This window comes from Cydia splendana, chromosome Z (assembly GCF_910591565.1).
Source record: "Cydia splendana chromosome Z, ilCydSple1.2, whole genome shotgun sequence".
Taxonomy (NCBI): Eukaryota; Metazoa; Arthropoda; class Insecta; order Lepidoptera; family Tortricidae; genus Cydia; species Cydia splendana.
The window spans coordinates 25,028,435-25,042,422 of NC_085987.1; the positions used below are offsets into that span (position 1 = coordinate 25,028,435).

At 35.6% G+C, this 13,988-nt stretch overlaps 1 protein-coding gene and 1 long non-coding RNA gene across 2 annotated transcripts in view; one reads left to right on the forward strand and one right to left on the reverse strand.

The window, feature by feature from the left end:
• LOC134804928 (uncharacterized) overlaps window positions 1-6,966 on the reverse strand; it is a 273,322-nt gene extending 266,356 nt beyond the window's left edge. Inside the window, exon 1 of the long non-coding RNA XR_010146187.1 lies at window positions 5,122-6,966. This is a non-coding gene — a long non-coding RNA (uncharacterized LOC134804928). The remainder of the gene's footprint in view (window positions 1-5,121) is intronic.
• The window catches only part of LOC134804782 (zinc finger protein 37-like), a 58,827-nt gene extending 45,675 nt beyond the window's left edge, over window positions 1-13,152 (forward strand). The window contains exon 7 of the mRNA XM_063778018.1: window positions 12,202-13,152. Within this exon, the coding sequence (XP_063634088.1) occupies window positions 12,202-12,586 (385 nt within the window). The 3' untranslated portion in view covers window positions 12,587-13,152. The remainder of the gene's footprint in view (window positions 1-12,201) is intronic.
• Window positions 13,153-13,988: the final 836 nt, after the last annotated feature.

Genomic DNA, 13,988 nt, shown 5'->3' on the forward strand with positions numbered 1-13,988 from the left:
GAGTCATTTTGTCTCACTCAGTGAGCAAAATGCGATTTTGCTCACTGAGTGAGACAAAATGCCATTCAAGTGACCTTTATAGTCAAATGTCATTTCAACATGCGGGGTCTAATACAAGTTCGATATACTTGGGTTCTATTATCTCTGTCCCTCTAGGTATGTTCTCACTGCTTAGGGTGAAAAATTTTGTGTACTACACGAGATCAAAGTTATTTACATCTCGTGCGCTTTTGAATCCCTTACTACGCTCAAGATTCTAAATTAAATTATAGAATCTTTCGCTTGCACGGGACTCAAAATAAGCACTCGAAGAAATATCAAACTTTGATCTCTTGTTGTACAAATAACTATTTTTCTCCGTGTACCTTTAACACCATTTGCAGCTAATTCCCGAATTTCAGGCTCTACCGCTAACACTAAATCATGAAGAGGACACTTAGATAACATGTTTTGGCAGCCTATTAACCTTTTGTTACTTTAAATCTTACCAAAGAGTCGGTGGAATAGTCTCAAATTCAGCTCGATAGGGTTGTCCGGACTATATTTGCTATACGGTATTAAAAGCATCATAAAGTCCCTGAAATAAAAAAAATGTCAAACCTTCTTAAATCAGATGTAGCTTAAAAATACCCTCAGATCATACTCTAAGAACATAATAATACAAAATAATACACATGCCAACAGTTAGATCAGGTTTTATCTGTCCCTATACTTAACGATACGGTCTTTATTAATCAAATTTTAATTATCAAAACAGTAAAAGTACAATTTTTTAAATGGTGGCTTACAGTTTTAACATCGCATAATAATTGCACTAAAGCGTGTAGTGTAGTAAATAAAGGTAGTGGACCCCGCAGTAATTCCTCAGCAAGAAAAAACTTTACAGTATGATAAAGTATCAATAAATAAAAAGTATAGTATAAATTTCCAAAGAATAATAATAATAGAATTAAAGTAAATACCTAAAGTCTTAAACCGTTAATATCTTTTTACGGAAAAATGCTCCGTTCAAGCTTTCTTCACCAGACATATTCATGTAACGTATTGCAACAATATATGAAATATCAAAAAAATATCCCAGCAGAAATACCAGTATTAATAAAATAAAATTTTTTGGCGTGTCTTGGACCGGAAAATTACTCAGTCTAATTTTTTCACTGGAATGCCATTTTATTGCCGTTTTATACCTACAAAATGAAAATCTAAAACTTTTCCACTCTCTGTTTTTAATAGTTCTATAATACATACATTTCGATATGCATTTTTTTTGGATTTTTTTACCCACTGCGCCAAATTATATTCTAAGATCATATAAGAAGAAAAAAATGACAGAGTAATTTTCCGATGAAAATGAGCGTCAAAAAAAGGAAGTATCATAAAAAAATATTCTCATGTTTGACAAAACTTTTAGGTTTTTTTCTAGTATCACATACTGATACAAATAACTTATTTAGTAAAATAATTTTGGACTGAGGAATTACTCGTTTCAATATATAATCAGATTTGTGTTTTTACCTAACTTAGGAGTGTTTTTTTTTGGATATTTATAATGTTAGTCTCGGCTCATACTATACAATAACCTAGCTAAATTTCATCGACTGAGAAATTAGTGCATGGGTCTCCATACAACAACTTGCTTCATTTACTACACTAGTGGGGCTTGTAGGCACTTATTCGCCAGTTCATTGAAGTAAGCATAAAAACATGTTTTCCAAGAAAGACTGCGGTTTTGCTGATTTTCCGCTGTACAAAAGTTTCATATGCCGCCAACATTAACGTATATATCTATTAGGCCTTACGGTTACGGGCACTAAAAATGGTACTAGTTTAGCGGTGTGACTCACGAATTCCAGCCAATCGTGCAGTCTAACGCAATTAGTTGCGACCAATAGCGCGTGATGCGAATCATCAACCAATCGCGCGCGTGATGCGAACTCATCAACCAATCGCGTTGTACCGGTGTCACACCGCCGTACTGGCCCCTGTCATGCCTCATTATTATTGTCCGCTCATTATTATTGTCCGTAAAGCCAATCCCTAGATATCTATGTCAATGGCCGCCAATAATTTTTCACCTGATTTTGATGGTAAAAGGCTATCGGACTCGGTTCTTGCCTCTATTAGTATTAGATACTGGCAGCGTCAATTTTATGTGTTCTTCATTTTCAATACTTGATAATTACATTTTCATCAATATTTAAACTAAAAACATGCAAATTTATTCCAATTTTGTAACAAATACGGAAAATGGCTGGTGCGTTATTTTTTTTCTACGCAAATGGCAAGTGGTGGCTAGTACCTAACTTCATAATACTAAAATTTATTAAAACAATGAATAATTAGAGAGAGAAACAAAAGTTAAGCACAAAAAAGTAAGCCAAGAAGATGAAATAAAATAAACAAATAAAAAACAAAAAATACTAGAGGCTCTTGCGGCGTCGAACCCCGCTACAATACAGGAATTCCAATAGTGATACTTAGAAAACTTATGAAAAAATTAAAACCGACTTCAATACAGATTGCAACGCAAGACTCTGTAAAAACCACTTGTTTGTTAATTTTCGTAAAAATTACTGAACCTATTTGGATGAAAATTTCATAACTTTCATATAGAAAAATTAAAAAACAAGCGCAAGCAAACATTAAAAAAAATACAGCGAATATACAACCTCCTCCTTTTTTTTGAAGTCGGTTGAATAAGAAGCCACTTTATCGATAAGAAGTCATTGTTAATAGATAGGTAGGTACTCTAAAAACACTCGTTAAAAAGATATTTTTAACATTGACGATTGAATTGAATATGAATTTGTTTTTTCAATACCTAATCAAAAAAGTTTCCTTTTTTTAATCTCTGTAAGTAATTTGTTTTTCACGACCGATACTTTTTTTGCACATAAATTTGGTACGCGACCACATACTCAAGAATGACGATACACTCGAGTAAGTAAGTATGTAGCTATTAGTATGGAGCGTATTCAGCGGTCAGTAAGAATACCGAACTATAACTATCATTGCTGACTTTTAGAGGACTCCTATGTATTATACCTAATGTGAATTTTCATGAATTTTGCGTTGATTGATTAGGTCGCAGTGGCTATATAAGGGTCAAATTTAATTTTCACTCGTCAAATAAATAATAAAACACAAACGTTGGAAAACAATTAGAATGTATTAAGTTACAGCGGTTAAAAGCAGATCAAGGAACGCGACGATATAGATATGGCGCTTTGGATAGGTATTACAACTTATTCGATAGGTACTGACTATAGGTATGGGTACAGTCACGGTAATATAATAAGTTTTTCATTTTGAAACTTAACACTTTAACATAAAGTTGAAAAGTGACCTACCTTTTCATTCTTTGACTATTGTGACGTCAAATAAAATGTAACCAAAATAACAACATTCGTACAAAAATGTATTAAGACGTTACTGTGCTTACCAGTTAGAGAATAATGTAGAGGAACAACCGAATTAGTTAGGTAGATAGTTCATGAACACCAAAGATCATCTAACTAAGCGAACAATCGTCCGTATCTAGACGTCCGGGTGTTGGTGTGCCGAGGCCAAAATTTTTTGAGCGAATTGGGGCAACGTTTGAGGAAGGGAGGTCATGACCCTCGTTCGGGGTCATTCCTGATGCAGAGGCTGTCTATCGCGGTCCAGCGTGGCAACGCGGCGAGCGTGATGGGCACCTTTGCGTCTGGAAGGGCGTCTATTGATACTGGATAGGAATGGAATTGATTGGCATAAAAAATAGCATGTGAAAAATAAAAGTTCTCATTTTCATACAAATTGTATGGGAAATGTTATCCTCGATTTGTGGATTTTCTAGCCGGAAAATTTTTTTGGTCTCATACAAGCTTTTGATCCTGTGCAGTTATTGTTATCAGTTATCACTTATAATTATTAATCTTCTCAGTATAGGAGGAGACCCGGAAACATTCGCTGTTGAATTCGAAGGAACTCATATTTTTTTATTCCCAATTCACGATTACAATTAAATTTCGCACTTTGAATTGCTGACTCAATCACATTTGTCACAATCACAATTGATTGACAAATGGCATCGAATTTTAAATGTATCTATGATGTTTGATGTAAGGTAAATGTACTAGTGCTCGATATGCTAATGTCCAATAGATGACACCTTGCTGTCACCTCTATTGACAATGACATAAGTTTCAAGATGACATGTACTGGGGCCGCGTCGAGCACCAGTACGTTTACCTTATCTCGTAAGTATTTTTAAAACGAGAATGTCATAATTTGTGACCTTTGACCAGAGATGTGAAAAATACTTTATGAAAAGTATTTAAATACAAAATACAAATACTTCCTTGATATACTATTTCAAATGCAAAATACAAAATAGTTTTGTAATTTGTATTTAAAATACAAAATACGAAATCACATCATCATCCATCATTCTAGCCTTCAGTCGCCCACTGCTGAGCATAGGCCTCTCTTCGTGTACGCCACTTATCCCGAAATAGGGAAATACGAACGAAATAGGTATTTTCAAAATACTTTTTAAAAATACAAATACTTTGCGATAAAAGGTACTCTGAGTAGTGAATTAAAAAGTATTACTCGGAATTTCTGAGTTGAAAAGTCCTGTCTTTATTCTTTGAAATCAGTCCTCTATCTAAAGTGCAAGTTTCTAGTTGTTTGCTCATATTAACCGGTAGGATGTATGGATGATGGTTTTTAACGGCCAATTTTTAAAGCATTAATTTAGATTTGTAATGTTTTACAGCTATGTGTATGTATGTATTATAATGCCTCTCGTTAGTGTGATGAAAACGTCTCGTTTGTGTTTCACCAGGGCAGACAAGTTTGTTCTTCTCGCAACACTCAAGATTCCAATTTTTAGGGTTCCGTAGCCAAATGGCAAAAAAACGAACCCTTATGGATTCGTCATGTCTGTCTGTCTGTCTGTCCGTATGTCACAGCTACTTTTTTCCCGAAACTATAAGAACTATACTGTTGAAACTTGGTAAGTAGCTGTATTCTGTGAACCGCATTAAGATTTTCACACAGAAATAGAAAAATAACAATAAATTTTGGGGGGTCCCCATACTTAGAACTGAAACTCAAATTTTTTTTTTTTCATTAAACCCATACGTGTGGGGTATCTATGGATAGGTCTTCAAAAATGATATTGAGGTTTCTAATATCATTTTTTTCTAAACTGAATAGTTTGCGCAAGAGACACTTCCAAAGTGGTAAAGTGTCCCCCCCCCCCCCCCTTCTTCCTGTAACTTCTAAAATAAGGGAATGATAAACTAAAAAAAAATATATGATGTACATGCAAACTTCCACCGAAAATTGGTTTGAACGAGATCTAGTAAGTAGTTTTTTTTAATACGTCATAAATCGTAAACCGCAATTTTATTATGTTACTTGCTGCTACGGAACCCTTCATGGCCGAGTCCGACTCGCACTTGGCCGCTTTTTAACCACTCGCTACGCTTGTGGTCATGTGCGACGTTACTAAACAGATTCAACAGTTCCATGTTAAAAGAACGAGACAGTTGCCAGGATTGTAACATCAGAAGGGATTGAAACTCCTACCTACATTACCTACTATAAAGTATTTTGTATTTAGAAAATATAAAATAGGTCCCAAAAACTATTTCAAATAAAATACAAAATAGTTTTCTTCAAAATGTATTTAAATTGAAAATACAAAATAGGTATTTTGTATTTTGTATTTACATTTTAAATACAAGTATTTCAAATAAGTCACATCTCTGCCTTTGACCACATCTTTCACCAAATAATAGTAGCCTTCTTCTTAATAGCTTGTAGAGGGACGATAGTAGGGATGATAGTAGCAGCCAAATATTTGGCTGTCTGGATATATCTTTCTTATTGCATTATACATCGCGATCTCAAAATCTAATTTGAACAGTGACGGGTTCCAGAAGGGTAAATTACATACACACTTAATACGTGTTACAAATACAGAATACATCAGTAACTTTGTGTGTAACAGACACAGTAATTTTACTTGATATGTAGGTACTCACTACGAATTAAACATGATTGTGTGGGCATTATTATTTTATTCTTAAATATTTTTTAAGCTGCTTATTTTTTAAACATTCCAAAGGTGTGCTTTCATTTGATTCGACATTTGTTATTATTTCATTAATTAATTCATTTTTTCTATTAATTTCTTCAATCTTCTTTGACCGCAGCTTGTTTTTGAAGAAAATTCAGATTGTAGGTACTATTTTTTTTTATCCTGAATTGCGGCTTCCTGATCTGAGTAAAGTAATATACAGTGTGGAAAGATAAGTCGGGCCCTGGAGGAAAACTACCTTAAATCATTAAGCTGGCTCATTTTAATTAAAGGAGACATTCCTTTATTTTTAAAAAGAAACAAAACTGCATTCAAAGATTTTCTAAAACTCGCTTGCCTCGTCCGGGACTCGAACCGACTAAAAATTCCAAAAAATAAACACTCGCAATTTTATTCTACTAGTCGAGACAGTTAATGTTAATGATAACATTTCTCCTAGAAACATTAGGTCTTACACTCGTCTGTCGTACAAAATATCCATAAAATCTAATATTTAGTACTCAAGATTTTTTTACACAAGCCAAATTGAAGAAAAAAAGAAAAATCTTTGAATGCAGTTTTGTTTCTTTTTAAAAATAAAGGAATGTCTCCTTTAAGTAAAATGAGCCAGCTTAAGGATTTAAGGTAGTTTCCCTCCAGGCCCCGACTTATCTTTCCACACTGTATAGTTGGTTTTTTTGGAAGTCGACTATTTATTCTTCGATGCCAACCTACGATCGAGTTTGTAGTTCTTATATTTTCTCGATAGCAGCTAAAAGTTTCACACGTAATTTTGTTCATCCATTCCTTTACAAAATAATTGTCAAAGTTAAAGAATGCGTCGCAATCTGTCGCTTTTTCGCGAATTGTCAGATAGCTCTCAGGTATGAATTTCGAATTCAATAATGCCAACATGGTGTAGGACGTGTTATTTTTCTCTAGTTTCTACATCTCGCTTGAATTCTTGCTTGTTTTCTATCTCGTAGCTTGTATCAATGCTTTTGACTCTTTGGATTGATAAGGTGTACTTTTGCATTCTCTCCGCAACAATGACTTTTGCTTATTACTTCTTGAAACTCTACTTATTATTAGTGATTGGTTATGCTCGCATAACTCAGGTGTAACGGGTGATAAAAAAAATGAGAATTATTGAAGGTGGTGAAAAAATTATATGACTGGGTCTGAAATCAAACTTAAGTATAATTGCATATAAAATACACTGTTTTTCTTACTAAAATTATTAATGTACATTTTTATATGGTCCATGATCAGCTGCTCGACGGAGCTTAGTCAAAATGGTCGCACTAGAACGTTGGACGGCAATCTTATCCATTTTGCGTACGGAAGATTTTATCCTCTTTATCAGCTGAGCACAATTTTCGGCTCTCCAATTATTCTTGTAAACCAATGAACTCAAATACCCGAAAAAATCTTCAATTGGCCGACATTGGGGAAGATTTGGTGGGTTGCGGTATATATTTTGGTACAAATGGGATGTTATTGGAGTCCAGAAAACTGACCGTTTTTTTGGCATAATGTGACGACGCCTTATCCGGCCAAAACACATATCGGAGTGATATTTCTGAATAAATGGCATTAATATTTTCTTCAAGCATTCGTTTTGGTATATGTTTTAATTCACGGCTAAACCACTAGGTTTAAACCACAGTTTTGAAACTCCTCTTTCGGAAATTACGACATACAGCATAACCTTTTGCTCAAACTTGTGTTTGAATTTGTATGTTTTATCCGAAGGCGTGGTAGAGCTGTTACTTGTGTAGTATCTATCATTTCCCGGGATATGAAATTTGCTCAACGGAAAATAACTTTCATCATTTAAAATGAAGCTTTTTCCAGCGTAATTTCGGGTCATCCAGCGGCATTGGGTTTTAATGGTCGAAATTTGTTTTTCTGTATATTCTGGTGCCCTCACCTTCTTTCGGCATACTATTCCAACCTTTTTCAATGATTTGCAGATATACGGTTGGCTACAATTAAATTTTTTCGCAGCATCACGTTGGCTCATGGTGTCAGAATCATTAAATTGGGTATGAAGCATTTTCAGACGTTTTTTGGTCATTATCTTTGCCGGTTTGCCACTGCCCCTTTTACGAGTTGTAGTCTGAGATGCCAAGATTCTATACACAGTAGACGCTGGTACATTCTCTTGAGTAAAATGATTCACTGTAAACTTTTTCTCTAACATCAAATTAGAATGATAAAAATTTACAATGCTTTTTCTCAGGATTTCTTGTTTAGATGCCATTTTTGACAATAATAAAACAAATGCAGGAAAAAAAATAAGTGACGGGCATCACGAAAGAGGTAGCAACAACATTACATACCACTTTTTTTATTTATGCGGCCAGTATTTTTTTCACAGAGTGCGATAAGTATTCTCATTTTTTTGTTATCACCCGTTAGCTACTGGTATTGTGTGAAAGTGTGAAGTGACTGCGACTTGCCTGTGACTTGTGATTCTCTCTGCATACTCGTATCAACTTCCGCTATTGTGTACGTATTAGTGGGCTCGAATGATTGGGTTGTCTCTAACATAGGTGGTAAATTAAAAATACTTAAGGTTTTTACTTCTTCTTCCCATTGCTCTAGAATATCTGTCATGTCAGCTTTCAACTCAATATACACTTTCTCGCACTCTAAATAGATGTTTTGCTTAAAATAATCGAAAGCGTCTTGTTCCTCCAGCTTCACTTGCCTCACTATTCTAGTATGATTCGCTGAGAATTGGCTCCAATATTCTCGTAAAGATTCTATTCTGGTTTTGACATGTCCGGTCACCAGCTTCGTGTTTGATAGTTTATTGAAATTTTGTCTAGCTTTTAGTATTCTACCATACGTAAATACTTGTTCGGCGATTAAATCTTGTAATACTTCCGACATCTTGGTGTTTAGCTTTTGAAAACGAACTGAAATCTTAACTTGAAATAGATATCTGAAACTCGGAACATGGTAGCATTTGCGCTTTAAGGACTATTAATTCACAAACATTCTATTCATTCTTGTAATTCGAGACATTTTGAAAAGTTATTCTTGAAAACTAGGAAAATTCACATCGATAACATGATTTTATTTGTTTGACTTGAAAATTTTTTGACGTGGTCTATTTTCCATCGTATGTTCTCGGAAACGTTCATGCTACTTCGGTCAACCTCAGTGCTAGTGCCCTGAAAATTCCGGTCTCTGCTGATCTTGTGTGTTATATATTTTTTTAATAATCCTTAACGAAAACCTGTTGTAAAATAAAAAAAGGAAAGCCAGTGCAACATATATTTTATTAATACACAAGTTTAACCTATTCTAAGGCGGACCAAACAGTTAGATGCGCCGTCATTAACACACTTTTCAATATACAGTCAAACCTGTATAAGCGAGAGCTCAAGGGGCCAGAATATTTTTCTCACTCATAGAGGTTTTTCTCTAATCCGAGTTTCTCACTCTTAGAGGTAAGGGATCAGGGATTTCTTGCTTAGGCAGGTTTGAAAAATAAGTCGCAGTGATATTTTACTAAAATTACTTATTTGTAATATGTATGGAATCTGAATATACTGTGAATTTATTTTCGTGATTTCCCGTTCTCGAAAGCGATTGAAATTTTTATCTTTAAGGCTTACCTATTAGACATGCCTAAAATGCCATTTAGACATGCCTAAAATGTGTTAAACCATTATATTATTATTAGGCAACCATTATTATTAGGCACTGAGCAAGTTTGATCGAAAATATCGATTCACTACGCTCATACGTTTTTCTCAACAAGATTAAAAACAATGACCTAATAGACAAACCCATTTTTATAAACAAAAAAAATGATCAGATGCACCACGTGCGCGTTAATTCCACGAAAATTAGAAAGTATCAAAAATAACGGATAATAATTACACTCAGGATTCTCCCTTATAGAGGCCAAGGGTGAGACACTCTCTGATACAGAGGCTCGACCGGGACAAACGACTCTCTCTTAAAGAGTCTTGTGTCTTTCGCTAATAGAAGTAATCTAGCACAAAAATGACGGGACCTTATAATTACTCTCGCTAATAGAGGTTTCTCATTTATCCAGTTCCACCTTATCCAGGTTTGACTGTATTTAGAATGTCTTGCGACTCTTGCGAGTGAATTTAATTAAAATCTTTTCTATGGTATTGTCTGCATCAACAACGATTGCCCAATCTTCAGGACCGGCCTCAATATGGTCACGACATATATGTTCTAGTGACCGGTTGTAAATAAAAGTTGAACTTGCACAAAAGCATGGCTTATGGCTTTGTGTTAGTTGGAGGGCGAAAGTAAATCAGTTGATGTACAACCTCCGAAGATGCACTTATTTACATCTCGCAACTAATCTTAGCGGGCGTGAGCCTTGAATGTTGTCTGCCATTTCGTCTTTGGGAACTACTGTAATGTTATATAGTTTTAATCAGCGATAGTCTATTTAGTTGTCAATACGATGTGGCAAGTGTGACTAGAAAAGTAACGAAAACTGAAATTAATATGACAATAGAGAGGATGACTGGACATTATTTGTTTTTCTTACTTACAAAAAGTATAGAGTTTGGTTTAAATGAACCTACTTAACCTACCTTCCAATAAAACTGAGTTATTGTTATTTTGCTACGATTATTATTAACGATAAAACTTAGTATCTTTTTCAAAACACTTTTACGAAGACAATTAAAATCACCTGTACGGCTACCACCAGTTTTGACATTGACATAACGCTCACGTTTACGTAACTTACTTTCTATGCATCTCGCTCGTACTCGCATATGCGAGCAATAGTGGAAGCGAGTTGTACAGAAAGTAAATTACGTAGACGTGAGCGTTATGTCAATGTTAAAACTGATGGTAGAGGCTCTGGAGAACTTCCGCCATTGTACGTAAGAATAATAAGTAAAAAAACAGTGTCAGATTTGCTGGCACACTAACATTAACTTTCTATATATACGGGCATATTTTTTCCACGCAATGTCCCACAGTTATCTTATTATGCTTTAATTGCAATATGGATCTGTTTATCCGATCATTTTTCTCAATGACCGAGAGTGACCCCTTTTTGGCTGTGAAATGTCTATTGAAACGCGAAATAGATACGCCATAAAATTTGGCATCATCGAATAGGACTGTGAGCAGATGGGGAATGGTTGGATATGATCTCCCAATATATCTTTTAAATTTCGAATTCCACCCTTCCGTATGATTGGTTCTATATTGTTTCTTCTCACAACTCCACACAAGGCGCAATCGGATCGATTGATCCAGTTTTTATGCATGTATTTATTGAATTTCTTTATATAACGGTTACTGGGACTTTCATTCAGAACATAATTCCAACCATCATCAATTTTGTCTATAGGATATATTACGCGAAACTCCGCTTGAGGGACAGAAAATACGCAATAGATATAATACAAGATGGCAGCTCTCCAACGCGTACGGCCCCTTGATCAGTTTTTTTATGGGCCAACCGCAACCAGGGGCCTTACCGCGAAAACCGTTGCGGGGATCTGCAATTAGGGCATAATTAGATTGAAAGAGAAAGATGCTCGGAATTGCCGAACTTCGGTGTTCGCGGTACGCCTCCCGGTTTCGGCAAAGGACGAATAATTTAATAATCTTCAAAAGTGGCCGAAAGGAGCAAAGACGTCCGAATTAAAAACAAGGTCAGAATATCGGGTCGATCTAATATTACTCAATTCTCTATTCGGTTTTAAGTGTTATCAAGTGTAATAGTTTTTAGTCGCGACCTGATTCGGTCAAATTGTGTTTTTTGAAAAACAAATTATAGCCAGCATTCAATGAATGTAGTATGATACCTTTGGGTATGGTGCTTTACGCAAACTATAGTATCCCATCCCCTCCCCCTGACGCAACCCCCCCTTTTAACATGAAATATGTCCCGGTTGACAGTTTTTTTTGGGGATTGTTGATTCGGTCAAGTTGTGTTGTAATGTATGGGACATTAGAACACAACTTGACCTAATCAGCTGTCCAATTTCTGCACTAACACGAATCTGCCATAAAAAGAATCTGCCGTAAACAGAATCTGCCGTAACCAGAATTTGTCCTTAACCGAATAATGGACATTTTCTAATATTAATTATTATATATTGCAGGTATAATTTGGTAGCTCACAGCAAATCGCATTCCGGTGAGGGTGCGCAAGCGCCGGCGACACCCGCAACGCCACCACCGCGGCGCCGTCTGTTCCGCTGTAACTTTTGCCAGGAGCGATTCGAGCGCCGCTACATGCTTGAGAGACACGTATCCGTCGTCCACGGACGAACGCTGGAGCGTCCGCCACCCACCCCACGCAACACCATGAGCAAAATGCTTAAGGCTCAAGCGCAAGCGAGACGATCGCCAACTCATTCGTCTAACGAAACTACTACTAAAGAGGAACCGAGCCCAGATACCACGGAAAAAATACCGACTTCAAGCAGTGCGTGGACCAATGCTTATGTCCAGGAATTTGGATTGAGACCGGAGTATCAACATTGATTGTTACTTCTTTGTGAGCGGGCAGAGTTAGTCACTCTGCCAGCCACACTAGAGCCAGGCAATTCACTACTTCTCATGTGAAGAAATAACAGTACATTTACAAAAACCACATTAACGACAAACAATAATAGATCCTAATGGTCGTTAAACAATTGGTGTTCGTACAAGTTTTTGATTTAGTAGTAACTCAGGTCCATGAAATGATTCCACTGTGACTTAGAAAGGTATTACAAGTGTTTTATACAGTCATAATTATTATTATTTTATGTAGGTGAATGAACCTAACATGCCTATGGCATGTAAACTAGTTTGTTTACCGATTAATTTCTTACTGCACATGTTGCCTAGTAAATATATAATTTTAGTAAATAATGTATATATACGAATAATAGATAAAATTTGATGGCTATGAAAGTACTAAGCCTGCAGTAGATTGTAAATAGTTAATACTGATATTAAATGTCTTCTACGTTTAGTTATAAATTATTCTAGTTCACTGGAATATATGTTAATTAAAACTATATTTTTATACTGTTACTAAATTGGCACTATATGATTAGCGCAGTAAGGTTAGATGGGGTAAGAAGACCACTGGGTCAAGACAAACACTTGTAGGGAATCCACATACCCTTTGTCTTGCCTCGAGCAAAATAAACTGCTACTCTTACCCCACATGACCTGAATCAATTATATTTAATTTTTATCTCTGATATTCTATGATACATGGATTTTAGTGCACTGCCGACTTTTTCGACGGTAGACCGGACAGCAGCATCATCGTTCATTTCATGCAGTTCTTGCATGCATTTTTATTTCAATAATGCGCTCATTAAAGGTGGATATTTAAGAAGGATTTAGGCCCACTTGCACCATTCCACTAACCTGGGGTTAACCAGTTAAACCTGGAGTTACCATGGTTACCAGTACAATTTGACACTGGGTTAACGGTTTAACCGCTTCACCCCGGGTTATTGGGATGGTACAAGTGGGCCTTACAAGTTAAATATTTGCAAACTCGTAGAATATGAATAAATTAAACAAAATTCCAATAAACGCCTAAACGATGTGTAACACGTTTTTGTTAAATGTATTGCATTTTACACATTCATGTTAAGATCTATTACCGGAATCCTATATTAGCCATCACTGGTCTCCAGGCGAGGATTTTCCTCTTCAAGCCCCACATTAAATATTGCACAATAGTCTGGCTAAGTTTTTTGGCGTTTATTTCTAAAATCTTGTTCGACCACAGTTTTTATGCAACTCGGTCTTTACTAAGTAATGAAATTATAGATAGGTTATACTCATATAAAAAGATCACAAACATACTTCTATTTATATTTATTTATTAACGAATTAATCCCCTTTTGCTGGTTAGTATTTTTCGTATACATTTACTTGC